At 37.9% G+C, this 16,515-nt stretch overlaps 1 protein-coding gene across 3 annotated transcripts in view; it reads right to left on the reverse strand.

Annotated features, from left to right (window-relative positions):
- Smarcad1 (SNF2 related chromatin remodeling ATPase with DExD box 1) overlaps positions 1-16,515 on the reverse strand; it is a 65,459-nt gene that overhangs the window by 47,299 nt on the left and 1,645 nt on the right. For all 3 annotated transcript variants that reach the window (XM_004848083.4, XM_004848082.4, XM_021261082.2), the window contains exon 3: positions 3,480-3,657. In XM_004848083.4, the coding sequence (XP_004848140.1) occupies positions 3,480-3,657 (178 nt within the window). The remainder of the gene's footprint in view (positions 1-3,479; positions 3,658-16,515) is intronic.

Below are 16,515 nucleotides of genomic sequence, written 5' to 3' on the forward strand. Positions count from 1 at the left end.
GATGCTGTTTGGATGCAGCTATGAAGTACATGAAATCTGAATACAGTGGTATCCTGGTACTTGTTAACGGTTCCTGGTGGTGTGATGAGTACCAAAATCAAGTACTGAACAAATTGTTTTGTCTGGAAGGGTGGCTGGTCACAAGACCAACAGCACTGACAAGTTCTAGCTTGCACGGTGAGAACCGGGACAAAATTTTCACATTAAAATGTATCAAGTACTAAATTCAATGAGTTTCAAAGCAGTCGAGCACTAAAGTATGACTGTATAAATTAGGAGTAATTAGTTCTTGTTGTTAATATCTTATTGTCCCTAACTTATAAATTCGACTTTGTCACAGGAAAGGACGTAAACACCACAGTGAATCCATGCGTCTCCTGGGACCTGGGAATGTATCCGCTATGGATAAAGTAGATCACTATCCATGTACCTTTTCTGTTAAGAAACAAGGAGAAAAAAGATACTTGAAAGAAAAACAAAGTGTAACAAGAGGCTAAACTTAGCTGGGTGTGGTGGCGCACACCTGTAATCCCAGCACTTGGGAGGCTGAGGCAGGAGGATCACTATTAAATTCCAGGCCAGCCTGGCCCACATAGTGAGTTCAACACTGGCCTGAACTGTATAGTGAGACCCTGCCTAAAAAAAAAAAAAAAAAAAAAAAAAAAAAAAAAAAAAAAAGCAGCAGCTATAGCTAAATTAAGTGGTTAGTTCTGAGGAGGGATGGGGTGGGGGCAGAAAGGAGAAGGGACAGGAGAGGGAATGAGCAGGAGACACTGGTCTAAGCATCTCTTTTGTAGAGATCCCTTTCCTTTTATTCTTTGGGGTGGGTACTAGAGACTGAACCCAGGGAGCACTGGGCTATATACCAGCACTTTTTCTTTTTTAGTTTGAGACAAGGTCTTGCCTACTTGCCAGACTGGTCTTAAACTTGTGATGCTCCTGGGGCCCTCCTTCCTTACTCAGACTCCCAAGTAGCAGGTATTGTACATGTGTGCTCGCACCTGGCTCCTCTGTAGGGTTTTGATTTTTTGAATCCTGTTAATATTTAAAATATTATAGTTTTTTAAAAAGTGGGGCGACAACACCCATTTGCCAAGAAAGAACAGATCTACTTCCCAGATTTAAAAATGCCATTTCCCAGAAACCAGAACTATCTGGAGTATCGGCAGATTCTAATTTCGGGCCTTGGGTAGAGAGAGTGCAAACCTGGAACTTCTTGGGCTGGAAGAGCAAGGCTCAAGAAAAATGAGAGGAATTTATCAAAGAGATACACCAGACAGCCTGCTAGAAAGGGCCCACCTGTGCCAAAACTGAGCAATCTGCATCAACATGAATGATAGATAGTAACAGATTACAAGCCACAGAATAAGCATCCATGATTCCATGTATCTATTATTCTACATAAAAATATACATGGATAAATTGAGAGAAAGGAAAAATTTCTTTATAGTACAATACCAAATACTAAGTGCTAAGTTCTACAATACTAGTCAGAATACCAGCACTCTACAACTACCACTGTCAAAACAGAGGGCAAGAATCAATAGATGCTAAGACTAGAGTAAAAGGAAATAAGATTATTACCCCATCTTAAACTTTGGCTGGGTCCACTGAAAAGAGATTGGCCAAATCTCACTTTACTAATAATAAAACAAATGAGTATCAGTTGCCTCCTAACATGACACAGTGAGAAAGACACTTCTCACTGTGGTATTCAATTCATTTTACCTAAATGTAATCATGAAGAAACATTGGATAAACCCAAATTCAGCCCCCTAAGAAAATCTGCCCTGAATATCAAAGGTAAATATTGTGAGAAATAACTCTCCCACACACAAAAAAACAAATGCTAAGAAAATGCTCCAAATTTCATGCAACTGAAGAGGTATGATAAACTAAAGCCAATGTGCACTAATGGAAAAATACTACAAAGTACTGTTCATAGCAAGGTAAGGATTGACTGCTAGTCCTCCACCTACTTGTGCTCACATGTTCACGTCAATGGCAGCAATGGAAGCAACTTATACTGGAAGGTAAACAAAGCACGTTTTTAGGAACATTACTTAGCTGAGCTGATTTTATTTTTTCCACTACTCATGACTGTCTTGGAGAATTAATTAGTATCTTGATCATCATTTCGAGGGTATATTCTTAATTTATAAATCTGTGCTTTAGGTAGCAATGCTATAAAGGACATTACTAGGAAAATTTAGTAAAAGGGAGTTAGTATTGTACCAATGTAACTGGTGCTCTGAATGTGAAATACTACTGTTATATGAAAGTGAATTAATGACCTTGTTCTTTGGAAATAAATGCAAAATATCGTAAATTGTTCAGTATATTCTAATTATTTATGAAGAAGAGAATAAAACAAATGTTGAGAAATTATGACAATGAATGACTTCTTGAAAGGACTGTGGGGAAATATTACTTTTACAACTTCTCTGTAAATTTAAAACTTCTTTGCAATAAAAAGTAAAATATGGTGACAGCAGGGTTAACCATGTAAGTAAGATTTACACTATTTCACTATTTACTATTTCAGAGTGAATTTCAGGATGAAGCACATTTACCATGTCTTTAGGTAAAGCATTCAATTTAAGAGGAAGTCTTCATCTTACTGTCTGCAATAAACAAATCTCACTCAGGCCATCCCACAACACTTTTTTTTTTGCTCAGCTTCTAGAATATCATGTAATCTTTTGACTCTTACCTCAATGGCTTTTCCTTCTTATAATCTGTAAGTTTCTTCCCCTTTCCCTGATTCTAAAATCCAGAGTGCCTCAGACCTCCAATTATACTAATGTTTTTTCATGATTTCTTATAACCATATGGCTTGAAAAATCAAACCAACACTCCCTGGACTCCTACATCTGCATATGCACCCTGAACTGGAAATGTCACAAACCCACTTACCCCAACCTCACCAAGGGTGCTCCAGCGCCACTGTCTCAGTAAAGTCTTTCAAACCATGTTCCTCAGAAACCATGCCCTCATCCTGGACTTCCTACTTCCTGCCCCTTCTGTCCATGAAAGTTAATTCTTTGACATGCTATAAATTTTATTTTTCTGACTAGAATATAAGTGCAAGGGTTTGGAGTTTGTTCATTTCTGTATCCCTAATCATAAAAGAGTATCTAGCTCATAGAATGCACCAAATAAATGTTAGGATTATTAAATTTAAGGATGCAAGAACAAACTATAAGCTGTTAGAGATGATTAAAGGTACTAGTTAAAATAATTTCCTTAGTATGGAGGTTAGAAACAGAGAGTATCTGTTCTAAGTCTTTTATTGAAAATTATTGTTTTCCAAGAAACACACACATCTTATACCTCCTTGTCTACAAGAGAAAAAATAACCAAGATGTACTTGACGAAGGCCAAAGAAAAGGGAAGTCATCAAAATATTTCAAATTAAGTATCTTTTCCTTGAAAAATCTTCTACAAGGCAAACATAATGAATATATTGTGCAACTTACACTATAATCACAGTGTCTTTGTTGAATTTTTTCTCTTGAATTGTACTGGAGCAATTTGGGGAAATAACATCTTCACTATCAGAAGACAAATCAATATACTGTATTCCTTTCTGATTCTTGAAATATGATATACTTGCTTTTCTTTCATTCTCTGGAGTTTCTGGAATACTAGAATCTTCTGTAAAAGGAAAGAAAGAAAGGCATTTTAAATAACTAAAAAAAAGAGAGAACCAAATTTGTTTTTAATGTATAATTCCACATACTATTTCCCTTCTACAATAAAAAATCCCTACTACTTAAAAACAAAAAGTCCATCAATGCTGGTACTAAATGATTCTGTTTCAAAAGCAAGGCCATAGCAGAAATTACAAACAGTCCGTGTTTTACATTTTAATCTTTTTCTTCCTATGCTTTTATTTCCTAGCACTCAGACCACACTTGACACACTATGGACATCCAAGTTCAAAATACTCTACTCTGATCTTGTCCCTTTGTCTTGTTTCTTAATTTTTCTGAACCTCTGTGTACTTACCTGTAAAATACAGATGCAAATAATTGGAGCCAATAAGCCCATAAAATAAATGGTGCACATACATGGTGTTGATGTAGTCATAACACAGTCAGACTCACCACAGGGATGGGAACAACCAAAACCTACTCATTAAAAGTGTGACTCATGTTTTCTTCTGAGCATCAGGGACGCAGAAGCCACTTCTGCTATGCACCATGACTCTGCCCCTGAACTTAGGGATGGCCGATACTGGTAACTAAAAGCAGAACAAAGCTTAACCTACAGTATGTATGCTGTTACTCTAAATCCTGCTCCAGTCTCTTCTCAGCTCTGCACAGGAGTACAGTCATTACTTAGGGAGTGTCTGTCTAGGTGGGACAGGGTTGAGGAACCCAAAATTTACAGGTTCTCATCGTTAACCAAGACTGAGGACTTAAGAGGGTCATGGAACACTCGGCTACATGCAGAAGTCTCCAGCCACTGCCCCAAAACTGTGGTCACCTGGACTCCAGGACAGGTGGACTTGCACACAACTGAGACTGCAAACCTTTTCCTTAGAAGAGAGGGATCCCCCAGCCCCACAGACTGCAGAACTGACAGGGGACTGAGATAATGTGGTGGATGGTCTGAACCCATGTCATACTGTCCCCTCCAGAGACCTAAACTGGAGCCCCTCTCTACCTTCCTTAGTTTCCAGTTAAAGCGTTTTTCTGAAAATTTGTGCTTTTGTTTCCATTTCCACTTCTAATAAAGCATGCTACCCAGTGACTGTGTGATCAAAATTATAGTAAATGTTTAAACAACAGGAAGTGTAGTGCAGTACAAAACACAATGCTCATTAATTCCCTCAAAGGACTCCCTCGGGCTTGGAACACACTTATGCCATCTTTCTTGCCACTTTTTAAAGCAGCACTGGAAGTTTTTTTGTGAATGTCTTTAGTTGTGAGGCTGCCTCAACTTTTCATGGCCATGAGACATTGGGGAAGAGCCAGAAATGCGGCTGTGCCCCAGATCTAGAGAGAATGACTGACAAGGATGCAATGAGACATTTTTTTTTTTTTTTAAACGAGCCTGCCTTTTTGTGGAATGGCACCTGGCTGTAGCATGAATTGCCATTTCTCATCACACCTCCTTAAAGATACTCATGAAAGAAGACTCCCAGAACTACTTCAGAAAGTGGAAAGAACAATACAAGGGAGTGTTTTGGGGGCTGTTAATGGCAATGAGTCTTACTGTAATAAATATATTTAAATTTAAACATTCACTGTATTATTTTGATCATCCCTTAAAAGCAAAAGGCTTGGTTTAGGAACTGCCACTAGCCCACATCGTATAAACCTTAGTTCCTATGCATACAATGGTGCTAAGGGTTGAATTCTACCTCCTCTGCCTCCTATTTGTATTCTGAAATTCCATGTGCTCACTTCAGCAGCACGTATACTAAAATTGTATTTTGAAATCTCAACTACCAGGAGGACCACAGAGGCTTTAAAGAGGTAATTAAAGTTAAATGAGGCGGGGGGTGGGGGGTGGGAGGTGGTATCCCATGTGACTAAGAGATAGGTCTTCAAAGTGATGAGGTTAGAATGGCATGGCCTTTAGGATGGACCCAGAGACTAGCTAGTGGCCTTGTAAAGCGGCACACCTATAATCTTAGCCCTCCAGGAAGCTGAGTCAGGAGGACTGCAGCCTGGGCAACTTAGTTATTTAGGGAGACCCTGTCTCAAAACAAAAATTAGGCTAAGGATGTCACTCAGTAGGTTCAATCCCTGGTAAGGAAGGAGATGAACAGTTGACCCCAGGGAAAGCAGAGGAAGGGGCCACCTTACAGGTAAGGAGAGAGGTCACAAAAGAAAGGAAATTTTCATGTAGTTGACCTTGGCCTTCTTGTCTCCAGAACTGGGAGATAATTTCTGCTGTTTAAGTCACCCAGACTATGGAACTTTATTGTGGCAGCCCTGGAAAACTATAACCTTGGTATCCCCTGTCTGGGCCTAGTAGGAAGGTAGTTTTACACTCCTCTCTCCAAGGGGTAAAGTTCCAAAATTACGCTCTCTTCTCTCAGAAAAACTAAAATTTATCCTTGTATCTTCTAGGGGAAAAGATGAGACTTAAAGAATTCACATAGAAATAAAAATATTTGGTCTAATGAATTCATTATAAAAAGCAAACAACCATACGAATCTTTATTTCAAAGACAATAAATAGTTGTCATTAATTACTTTCTAGGTCATTATAACTCCTCAAATATAATAAACATTTAACCCTGACAATAGGTTAAACATCACCATTTTATAGACAAAACTAAGGTTAAGAATGAAAAAGCAACTTGCCCCAAGTAATAGAGAACAAAGAAACTGATTTGAAATCTAAATTCTCAAAGTCTAAAGTGTTATACTGTACACTAAACTGGGAGTGGTGGCAAAGGTTTGTAATTCCAGTAATCAGAGGCTGTGGCAGGAGTATCGCTATGAGTTCAAAGGCATCATGAACTACATGCATACTGCAACAATGCCTCAAAAACACAAAATAAAGTGTTATACCCTAAAACTCCAGTCTCTCCCATTAGCTGTTTCAAAATGATACTAATTATTATGAAGCTTAAGAGCTGTATTTGCACATAACATTAACCAAGTAGTTTATTTAGGTTTATGAAAAAAAAAATCATGCTGCACAATGATTCAGGTGGAAAGACAAGTGTTTTAACAGCCTTTTTAAATTACGGTGGCTATTCTTTGATACTAAATGCAAACTTGACATGTAAGTTTCCTAAAGATTGGTTGCAATGTGCAGTATGAAACCATAAGACAAAATATCTAGCATTGTGTTACATTAAATCCATTGGCCCATTCTGCACTTTAATTAACTCTGAACTGTGTATTACTTTGTAACACCACGTGGCAGGAGTCAGTGAAGGAAAGGCAGGAAAGAAAGGAGTATCTGCCTTACAGCCTGCCTTCCGAATTAAATTTTAACCCAGGTGCAGGGTATCCAGGTTTAAATACAATGGAAGAAGTAACCAGGTAACCCAGTTTACACCCAGGAAGCTTCCCTGTGTGGGCCCAGTGGTCTTCAGGGACCTCTAAACCCAAATCTGTGTAATCTATGCACTAATAAAAGATCTGCAGTGCTCACTTCGGCAGCACATATACTGAAAGATCTGGAAAAAAATGTTAAAGTAATTGCTCAAATGCTTTTCCTTGAGATAGCAACTATACCAGTGTATGAAATAAAAGGGTACTACATATTATGTATTTCACACAATATTAAATAAGAAATCTACTTGCTAGTTTTTGGGAGGTGTTTTGGATATGGGGTCTTGGAACATAGTTCAGGCTGGCCTTGAACTCGCATCAATACTCCTGCCTCTGCCTCCCAAGTGCTGGGATTACAGGCATGTACCACCCCCCCAGATACAAGTTTAGATTTAATAAAATTTTTATTCCTTCATTGATAAATTTTTATATGAAATAGGCACTTAAAAATTTTAAGTGCACAACGAATACTAGAACCCTTTGGAGTCTTGTCTTTGATTTGTGCTACGGTACCAGCAGGTTTACCTACCACTGCTATTTTGGGGGATGTGTGTGGTCTCAGTATGCTAGTAGCATAGTTTTAAGCTAGTCTGAAACAAGTGTCAGCAGCTGGTATCTGAAGCAGCTGGGACTACAGGCCATGTACCACCACCTGGCTACCTATCACTGCTTTTCACCATCAGTGAAAAAGGCAAGGAAAGTCTTAATTCATTGACAATAGTTTTGACCTTGTGGACACCCTAAGAGGATCTTAGGGAACACACTTTAAAAACTGTCAGAATACAGAGAAAGCTTGTTTATAAATCACCAACTTTCTAGTATAGTCAAAAATCTAGAATTAACATAATGCTGAACAGTTAAGATTTATTTGGCTATTTTTAGAAGCAATAGTAAAAGTAGCTAAGTGCCAATGGCTACAAAGATATTCCTGATGTAGTGATGCTTTTTAAACTATGGCAAACTGGTATTTTTAAGTAGTATCTTAAAAGAGCCTGGAAACACAACACACAGAGAGAGAGAGAGAGAGAGAGAGAGATAAAAGCGGAGGAAAGGGCCGGGGATTTAGCTCAGTGGTTTCGCCACCTGCTCCGCAAGCACAAGGACCCGAGGTTTGATCTCCAGTACCAAAACAACAACAAAAAAAAGTGGAGGAAAGAAGGTCAAAAGCATAAACAATTACAAAGAAAAGGCAGCTGCTGCTATTCACACCTGATGTGTGCTGAACACCTTCTGTGGCCACGTACCAGGATGTCTGAGACACTAAAGAACAAAAAGGCAAGTCACAGTCCAACTTGCCCTAACCAAGTAACAGAGGCCAAGAAGCCCATGTGCACAAGTAGCAGGCGTAACTTGTGCCATGAGAGAATAAAAAAAATGCTAAATGAACATGAGGGAAAATAACCTGTCCTTTCACATTGAAGTAAACGAGGTATCTTGTTTTAAAAATAGAAAATAATATTTTCTCATTATGGAAAGTAACAGGAACCTCTATAGTAAGCACATACATCTTCCTGTTTGTGGCATGTGCTTGAGAAGACAATCTTATATCCCAATATGCGATTCCAACACGCTTGTAGCCACCGTATATCCATGTATACCTTGAAACAAAATAAGCATTCAAGCCTACTACTGACTGTGTCTTTTGAAGTGGCCCAACACGAGACTCATTCAGGAACAAATCACTACTGGGAGCTATGAATTTAGACAGTTACACCAATTTGATGCTCTATAAGTAAAGGTCATCTCCCAAAGTAGAATAAAAACACACGAACCTGTATACCTGGGAGGCAGACTTACAAAATCTTGCCATTTTTGATATTCTAATCATGTATCTTTCTACACTGTTCAATCCTGTAACACAGCAACTTATTTATAAGGCAATTCTTTTGAGTACCAACAAAAATACATCATAAATTTGTCCTCTTTAAAGGACAAGTTAGAAAGGAAAATACCTTTAGTATTTCATTAAAGATTAATGCTGGTGAAAGCACTAGAAAAAGCAATGAATACACCAAATACGAGATTGAACGGCAATTTCTAACACATCATTCTATGAAGAAAGGTAAAAGGAGAAAACATTTCAAATTTAAGCCAAAAGAAAGGGTTAAGGGGTAGGGATACAGCTCAGTGGGAGAGTGCTCACCTACAGTGTGAGGTCCTGGATTTAATCTCAAATACTGCATTCACATACATACATACATGCATTCATATACATACATACATACATTCACTGGTAAAGATAAATTTTTAAAATGGGCTGGACGTGCTGACACATGCCTGTAATCCTAGTACTTAGGAGGCTGAAGCAGGAGAATCGCTGTGAATTCAAAGTTAGCCTAAGTTAGAGTGAGTTAAAGGCCAGCCTGAACTACAAACAAAACAACGAAAAAGAAAGTCATGATATTAATATGGAACAATGCAGAAGCACTCTACTGTAGAGAAAAACTTATATCTACAATAAATAGGTGACATCTTCTGTATATACTAATAAAATCACAAACACTATAGTAGGATATATAAAGAATCAGTAAAGACAAGGATGAGCCTTTAACTTGTTTTTAGAAAGGGAAACAACATGAAATAATTAACATGTAGAACAGTGTTTTATAAATATTTCTGACTGGAACCCATTGTAACAGACATATTTTGGAATTATAATCCCAAATATACAGATTTCTAGTTGTATAGACTGAAACCAAAGTTTCATTCTACTGCTACTATAACTGATACACTGATAATTTTCTATTCTACTGCATTTAAAGTTATATATATGTACATACACACACACACATATTTGGTCAGAACTCAAGAAACTGATTTTATGACAAATATTTGTGGTCCACATTTTGAAAAAACACTGACATAAATAGTACAACTCATCATCCAGGGATTTAGCTCAGTGGCACTGTACCTACCTTACAAGCACAAAGTTCTGAGTTTGATCCCTGGTACGGAAAGAAAAAAATAGTACAACTCATCTATGATTTGGCATACAATTAAATCCACACTTAGATTGTCTTCTTTTCAAGCACCCTTGGAATGTTTACAGAAATTAACCATATACTAAGTCACCAAGAAAATCTCAGTAAATTCCCTAAAGACCACATTATTTGGTCAAAAACAATAAAATTACAAGTAAATGTTAATAAAAACATGCAAACAAAAGTTTTAGCTCCTTGAAAATTTAAAGAGGAAAACAAAACCCACAGATATCATTTCTAAATAACTTTCAAGTCAAAAGTATACTGTATGCATGTACATACATTTCATAACAGTACAAGAACTAAAATAATCTGGTAAACTAACATATAATTACTCTTGAGGCTGAGTCAGGAGGATCCCAAGTTTAAGGTCAGCCTCAACCATATATCAAGACCCTGTCTCAAAAAAATAAAACAAAAGCAAAAAGCAACTAATATATGATTAGACAAACAGATTAACAGTCCACAGGATACAAATATCCATGGTGATTCAGACTATTGAGAAAAACATTTTAAGGTTAAGAAGAAGGATTTTTCAACAAATGATTCTGGGACTAGTTAACTGGAGAATAATGAACCAAGGAGAAAAATCATGTCATCCTCTCTTTATCCCTTATAACACAATGAATTTCAGGTTAAAGTTAAAAACCAAAGCAAAACTCACAAGGCACAGACACCAACTCACACCCTTCAGGTTGACTATTATTACAGAACCTTGCCTGCCTGGCAAACACAAGATCCTGAGTTCGATTCACGGTACCAAAAAAAAAAAAAGATACAGAGAATAGCTGGGGGTATAGTTCAGTAGCAGATGAAGTGCTCAGCCTACACAAACCCCAGATTTAATCCCTAGGACCTACAAAACAAAAAACTACGTAGAAAGCAACAATTATGGGCAGGAATGTGGAGAAACCGGAACTCTGCACAGTGGGTAGAAACAGTAAGGGTGCAAACTACGGAAAATGTAAAAATTGAATTATCACAAGATCTAGCAATTCCAGTTCTGAACATATATGCAAAAGAACTGAAAATGGGACTGAAGAGACATCTGTGCACTCATATTCACAGTAGTACATTTCACAAGAGTCAAGAGGTGGTGCCAACCCATGTGTGCATTAATGGATGAATGGATAAACAAAACATGACATATGTATACACAATGGAGTAGTACTGAGCCTTAAACAGAAATCCTGATACATACTGTATACCATAACATGAACAAACCCTGAGGATAATATGCTACGTGAAATAAGCTTATCAAAAAGACTAACAGTAACCAGTCATGGTGGCCCAAATCTGTAATTCTAGATACCTGGCAGGCTGAGGAAGGAGGATCACAGGTATGACAGATAGACCTTGCCTCAAAATAAAAAATAAAAAAAGGCTGGGAATGTAGTTCAGTGTAAAACCCTAGGTTCAACTCCTAGTACAGCGAACAGAAACAAAAACAAAAAAAGAACCAAAAAACTCCCAACCCACTCTTCTGTAGCAAACCAGGTATTATGATCTCAACATCTGCATACTCCCCTAAACCTTCACACCAAGGTGATGGTATCTGAAGATGGGTCCTCTGGGAGTGAAGCAGCTCTTGAAGAAAAACAAGTTTTTCCCAGCCTTGGGCAGCCCCCACCCCCCATCACCTCCTCCTCCCCTGTAGCTTTAACTCCTTGTTCTGGTACAGATAAAAGTGCCAACTATATTCTGTAAACAATGTCATTTTGTTCTCACAAGATTCACAAGACTGTCTTCTTTTAAGGCTAAAGTACAAAACTGCCTGCCCTTGTCCTGTTTTTGTAAACTCGCTTGCTATGTCATTAGAAAGACCAAGTCCTTCCACCAAATGTATAAAAACTGGAACTTTTCTTTGTGGAAGACTCTTTCTTTGGACATTAGTCTGTTGAGCCGGTGTTCACCTAAAACCTGGAATAAAATCCTCCTTTTTCCCAGTAGTCTCTCTTGTCTCTTGAATTCTACAACAGGAAGGGACTAAATCACAGGGGCACAGGCCTCAGGCAAAGCACTAGTGACCTTACAGAGGAAGCTGCAGAGACCCCCTCCTCCACAGTGAGATTCCAGTGGAAAGACTCCTCTGGGAAGTGGGCCCTCACCAAACACAATTGCTTGTGCCTGGATAGTGGGTCACCAGCTTCTGACTGTGAGAATTAAGTTTGTTGTTTATAATCTACCCAGTGATGGTAGTTTGATACAGCAGCCCTAAGACATGATGAAATTTTTAAAAATACAACTAAAATTTTACAATCATTTATCAGAAGAAAAGAAGGAGAAAAACGAAGGAACACACAAAAAAATCCAAATGGCTAACATATTTAGGAAAACATACTTTACCTTAAAAATAAAGAACTCCAACAAGCAATTATTGAACACAGTAATACAGCAGCCTGATAAAAACTGAAAGGTTTAAAATACTTTAGCTAGGTATGAAAATAGACATGACAAAAATTAAACAATAATCTGAGGCAAAACATTTTTTTTTCTTTTTTCTTTTTTACCCCAGTACTGGGGACTAAAGCTTAGGCCTTCACACTGAGCTACATCCTCAGCCCTTTGTTTTGAAACAGGGTCTCACTAAGTTGCTAAATTGTCCATGCCTAGGTTGAACTTGTAATCCTCCTGACTCAGCCTCCCAGAGAGGTGGGATTTCAGGCACACACAACCACCACACGAGACCAAACTAGCAAAACTTTTAGGTTGAGTGATTTTACAATAACGAAAATACCACTTACATTCCCCTTAATCTGCCAATCCCATTTCTGGGAATTTCCCCACTCATTGTACATATGCAAAAATATCTACGCAAAAGGATGACCATTACAGCGTTCTTTTGATACTAAAAAATCTGAAGAAAAATCAAAGCCAAGACAAATAAACAGGAAACTATATGAATTGTAATACATCTGTATAAGACACTGTACAAATTTTAAAAACTGAAGTAAAGAACAGTTTATATAGACTAACATGGAAAATGTGAAAGAAATCCATTTTTAACTAACAGCAACTTGTATTACACTGTGTAATAGTACCTATTTTTGTTTATATAACTTTCTGGAAGGCTAACTACTAACTGAACTCACAGCCTCATTCATACTAGGGAAATGCTGTACCACTGAGCCACGTCCCATCCTATACAATGCCATTTGTTTTTAAAATAAAAATAAAAACTGGAGCCATATATAGAGAAAAAAATCTGAAAGAATAAATACCAAAACCAAAGCAGGATCACAAAAGACCATGCATTATATAATGCCACATCATTTTTTTTAAAACAATGTTTTTTTATGAAGAAAACAATAGCTAAGAATGCAAAGTAAAAAGGTAAAAAAGGAAAATATAGAAACAATAAACATTAAGGGCTTGGGGGTACAGATCAGTGGTAGAGCATTTGCCTAGCACGCATGAAATCCAACAATGGTTTCACTCCCCAACAATGCAAAAAAGAAAACAAAAACCCAATAACAACAAATAAAATTGTTACTGAGTATTTACTGTACTTTCTATTAGCACTATCCCCTTTACCAAGTATTATTTTTCGACTAAGCAGACTAAAGAAACAACGTCTACCTGTAGATATTGATCATTTTTCACATTTTAGCCACACATACCTAAAAAGGACTTGAGTACTGTCCAGTGGTTACAGAATTGTGAAGCTAAAATGATACATGCTATGGTGGTGCATGCCCATAATCTCTTCAAGAGGCTGAAGCAGGAGATCACCTAGTTCAAGGGCAGCCTGAAGGACATAATGAACTATCTCAAGGAAGAGGTATTACCCAAAGGATCATTCTGGCAGAGACCACAATACATTTTTAAGCAGAGCAGACAGAGGAGTCAAGCTGACAATGCTGATGACTGATGTAAGATGACACTATCTGTACATGAAGGCTTATGGATAATAGATACATTTTTTCACTGACTAGTAACTTACTTTCAACAGACAACCACTTTAGACAACTGAATCTATTTCACAAATAAATTCAAGCACATACTAAACTTTCCTCTATACCGATCCTCAAAATGACCAATGAACCCATGTATTTTTATCTTTCAATTTTCCCTCCCAAGTAAAATGTATTTCAATTCCTTCACAAAACTAAACAGTCAAACTGCTTTAGTTCTCATCCTCTTGATACCTTTTAGATAACTCATTCTTATCTTCTTTTCTCTATTATAGTCCATCCCCTAAAAGTTTTTTTTTTGCTGGAGTTCCTATCAAGCCGTTGCTCTTTCCTTTCTTGAAAAATAGTCTTTATCTCGCCATTGTTCTGAAATTGTTAAAAGCCAAGAGTAAGTGGGCACATTGGCACACACTTGTTATGCCAACATTTGGGAGGCAGAAAGATGACAAGTTCTAAAGTCAGTCTTGGTTTTCAAGACTCAAAAATTTAGGTGAGGGGGCTGGGGATTTAGCTCAGTGGTTCCACTGCCTGCCTTGCAAGCACAAGGTCCTGAGTTCAATCCCCAGTACCAAAAAAAATAAATAAATAAATTTAAACTGGGAATACAGTTCATTGAAAAGGCCCTGGGTTCAATCCCTTGTACCTTCCTACCTCATGCACACAATTCACAGTAGTGGATCAGGCACAAAGGTACATACTTATATTCCCAGCACTCAGGAGGCTCAGGCAAAAAGACTGAGTTGACACTAGCTTGGGCTACATAGCAAGTTCAAGGCCAACCTGGACTACATAGTAATTTTTGTTTTGTTTTGTTTGTTTTGAGACAGGGTCTTACTATGTAGTTCAGCCTGGCCTTGAACCTACTATGTAGCCCAGGATCCTCCTGTCTCAGCCTCCCAAGTGCTGGGGACTACAGGTGTGATGATAATCTTGTCTCAGAAAAAAAATCCCAAAACAAATGAACAAAGAAATCTTGTCTCATTATGATAATCATATCTAAGCCAAATATTCTTTCTATTCCTAGTAGGATGTATTCCCACCATTCCTAGAACAAACTTTTCATATTTCTCAATGTTGAGAGTGATCACATGATTCCTAAAGCAACCACAGTTTCTAAGAACTTATCCATAAAAAGAAATCCCAGTTTACTGAGAATGTTTAGAGTAGTTTACTGTTTGGAGCAGTATGTTTACTGAGTAGTTTAAGGGTATGCTTAATGAAGGAACACAGTAAAACACATTCTGATTAGAAAAAGCAATTAAAATTTTCACATTATAAATACTGATAAGTAAAATATTTAACTGAAGTCCAGTTCGTAAGTGCTTCTCCATTTAGAAACAAGAAAAACTGTAGACCCCACATTGTAAATGCCTTGTCCAATGTCCCACATTTAACCAAAATGATCAAGCAGTGTCTTCAAAGGACTCAGTATTCCCTACTCAAACCCCAGCCTTTACTGTCCTGTTAAACTACATAAAAAGAGATGAAAAGTGTCCACTGGGAAAACCTTAAGGTACCTGGATGTTTAGACAATAACTACAGCATGTGTATGCAAATCAAATATCTCCGGAAAAAAAGAACACAGATGTCACTTCTGTGCTTAAATGCCCTAGGGGAATGGTGGGACATGCTTGTAATCCCAACACTTGGGAGGCTGAAGCAGGAGGACTGCCACAAATTGGAGGCCAGCCTAGGCTATACAGCAAGTTCAAGGCCAGCTTGAACTACACAGTGAGACCCTGTCTCAAAAAAACAAACAAATAAAACCCTTTAGTTGAAAGCCTGGCATGGCAGTTCATGCCTTTAATCCCAGCACTCAGGAGGCTGAACCTTTGTTACAGGAACGTCTGAACTGTTTTGCATCCAAAAAACAAAACAAAATAACGCATTACTAGCCAGGTGTGGTGGTGTGTACCTGTAATCCAAGTACACTGGGAGGCTGAGGCAGGGAAATTTCTACCCCAGCCTGGGCAATTTAGTAAGACTGTCTCAAAATAAGAAGTAAACAGAGGGCTAGCGATGTAGCTAAGTGCAAGGGCCCTGGGGTTCAATGCCACTACCACTCTTTCCCCGCAAATTACTGAAATAAACATTAAAACTTCTAATGTTTCTTTCACTGTTCATAAGAAATTATATACCATAATGATTATATTATAGTCAAGAATTGAACAGGGCTGGGGATTTAGCTCAGTGGTTCTGCCACCTGCCTCGAAAGTCCAAGGTCTGGAGTTTGATCCCCAGTACCAAAAAAAAAAAAGAACTGAATGCCTGATAGCCAGGTGTGGTAGTGGACGCCAGTAATCCCAGCACTTGGGATGCTGAAGATGATCACCCCGAGTTCGAGGCATACTTGGGCTACATAATGAATTCAAGGTCAGCCTAAACTACATAGCAAGACCCAGTCTTAAAAAAAAAAAGAATGCCTGAATTTGCATTCTGGCTCTACCAAGTCCCTAACAACCTCTCTGGATATCATTTCTGCAAAAGGTGAACAATAGTATTCCCTGCTAGAGTCATGGTGCAAACAGTTAAAATGTAAAGTGCTTAGCACAAAGCCTGAAAAATAGTAAGAACTAAAAAATATTAGCTGGTCAT

The sequence above is a fragment of the Heterocephalus glaber genome, unplaced genomic scaffold (genome assembly GCF_053883595.1).
Source record: "Heterocephalus glaber isolate CG9 unplaced genomic scaffold, H.glaber_assembly_v1.0 deba00001454, whole genome shotgun sequence".
Taxonomy (NCBI): domain Eukaryota; kingdom Metazoa; phylum Chordata; class Mammalia; order Rodentia; family Bathyergidae; genus Heterocephalus; species Heterocephalus glaber.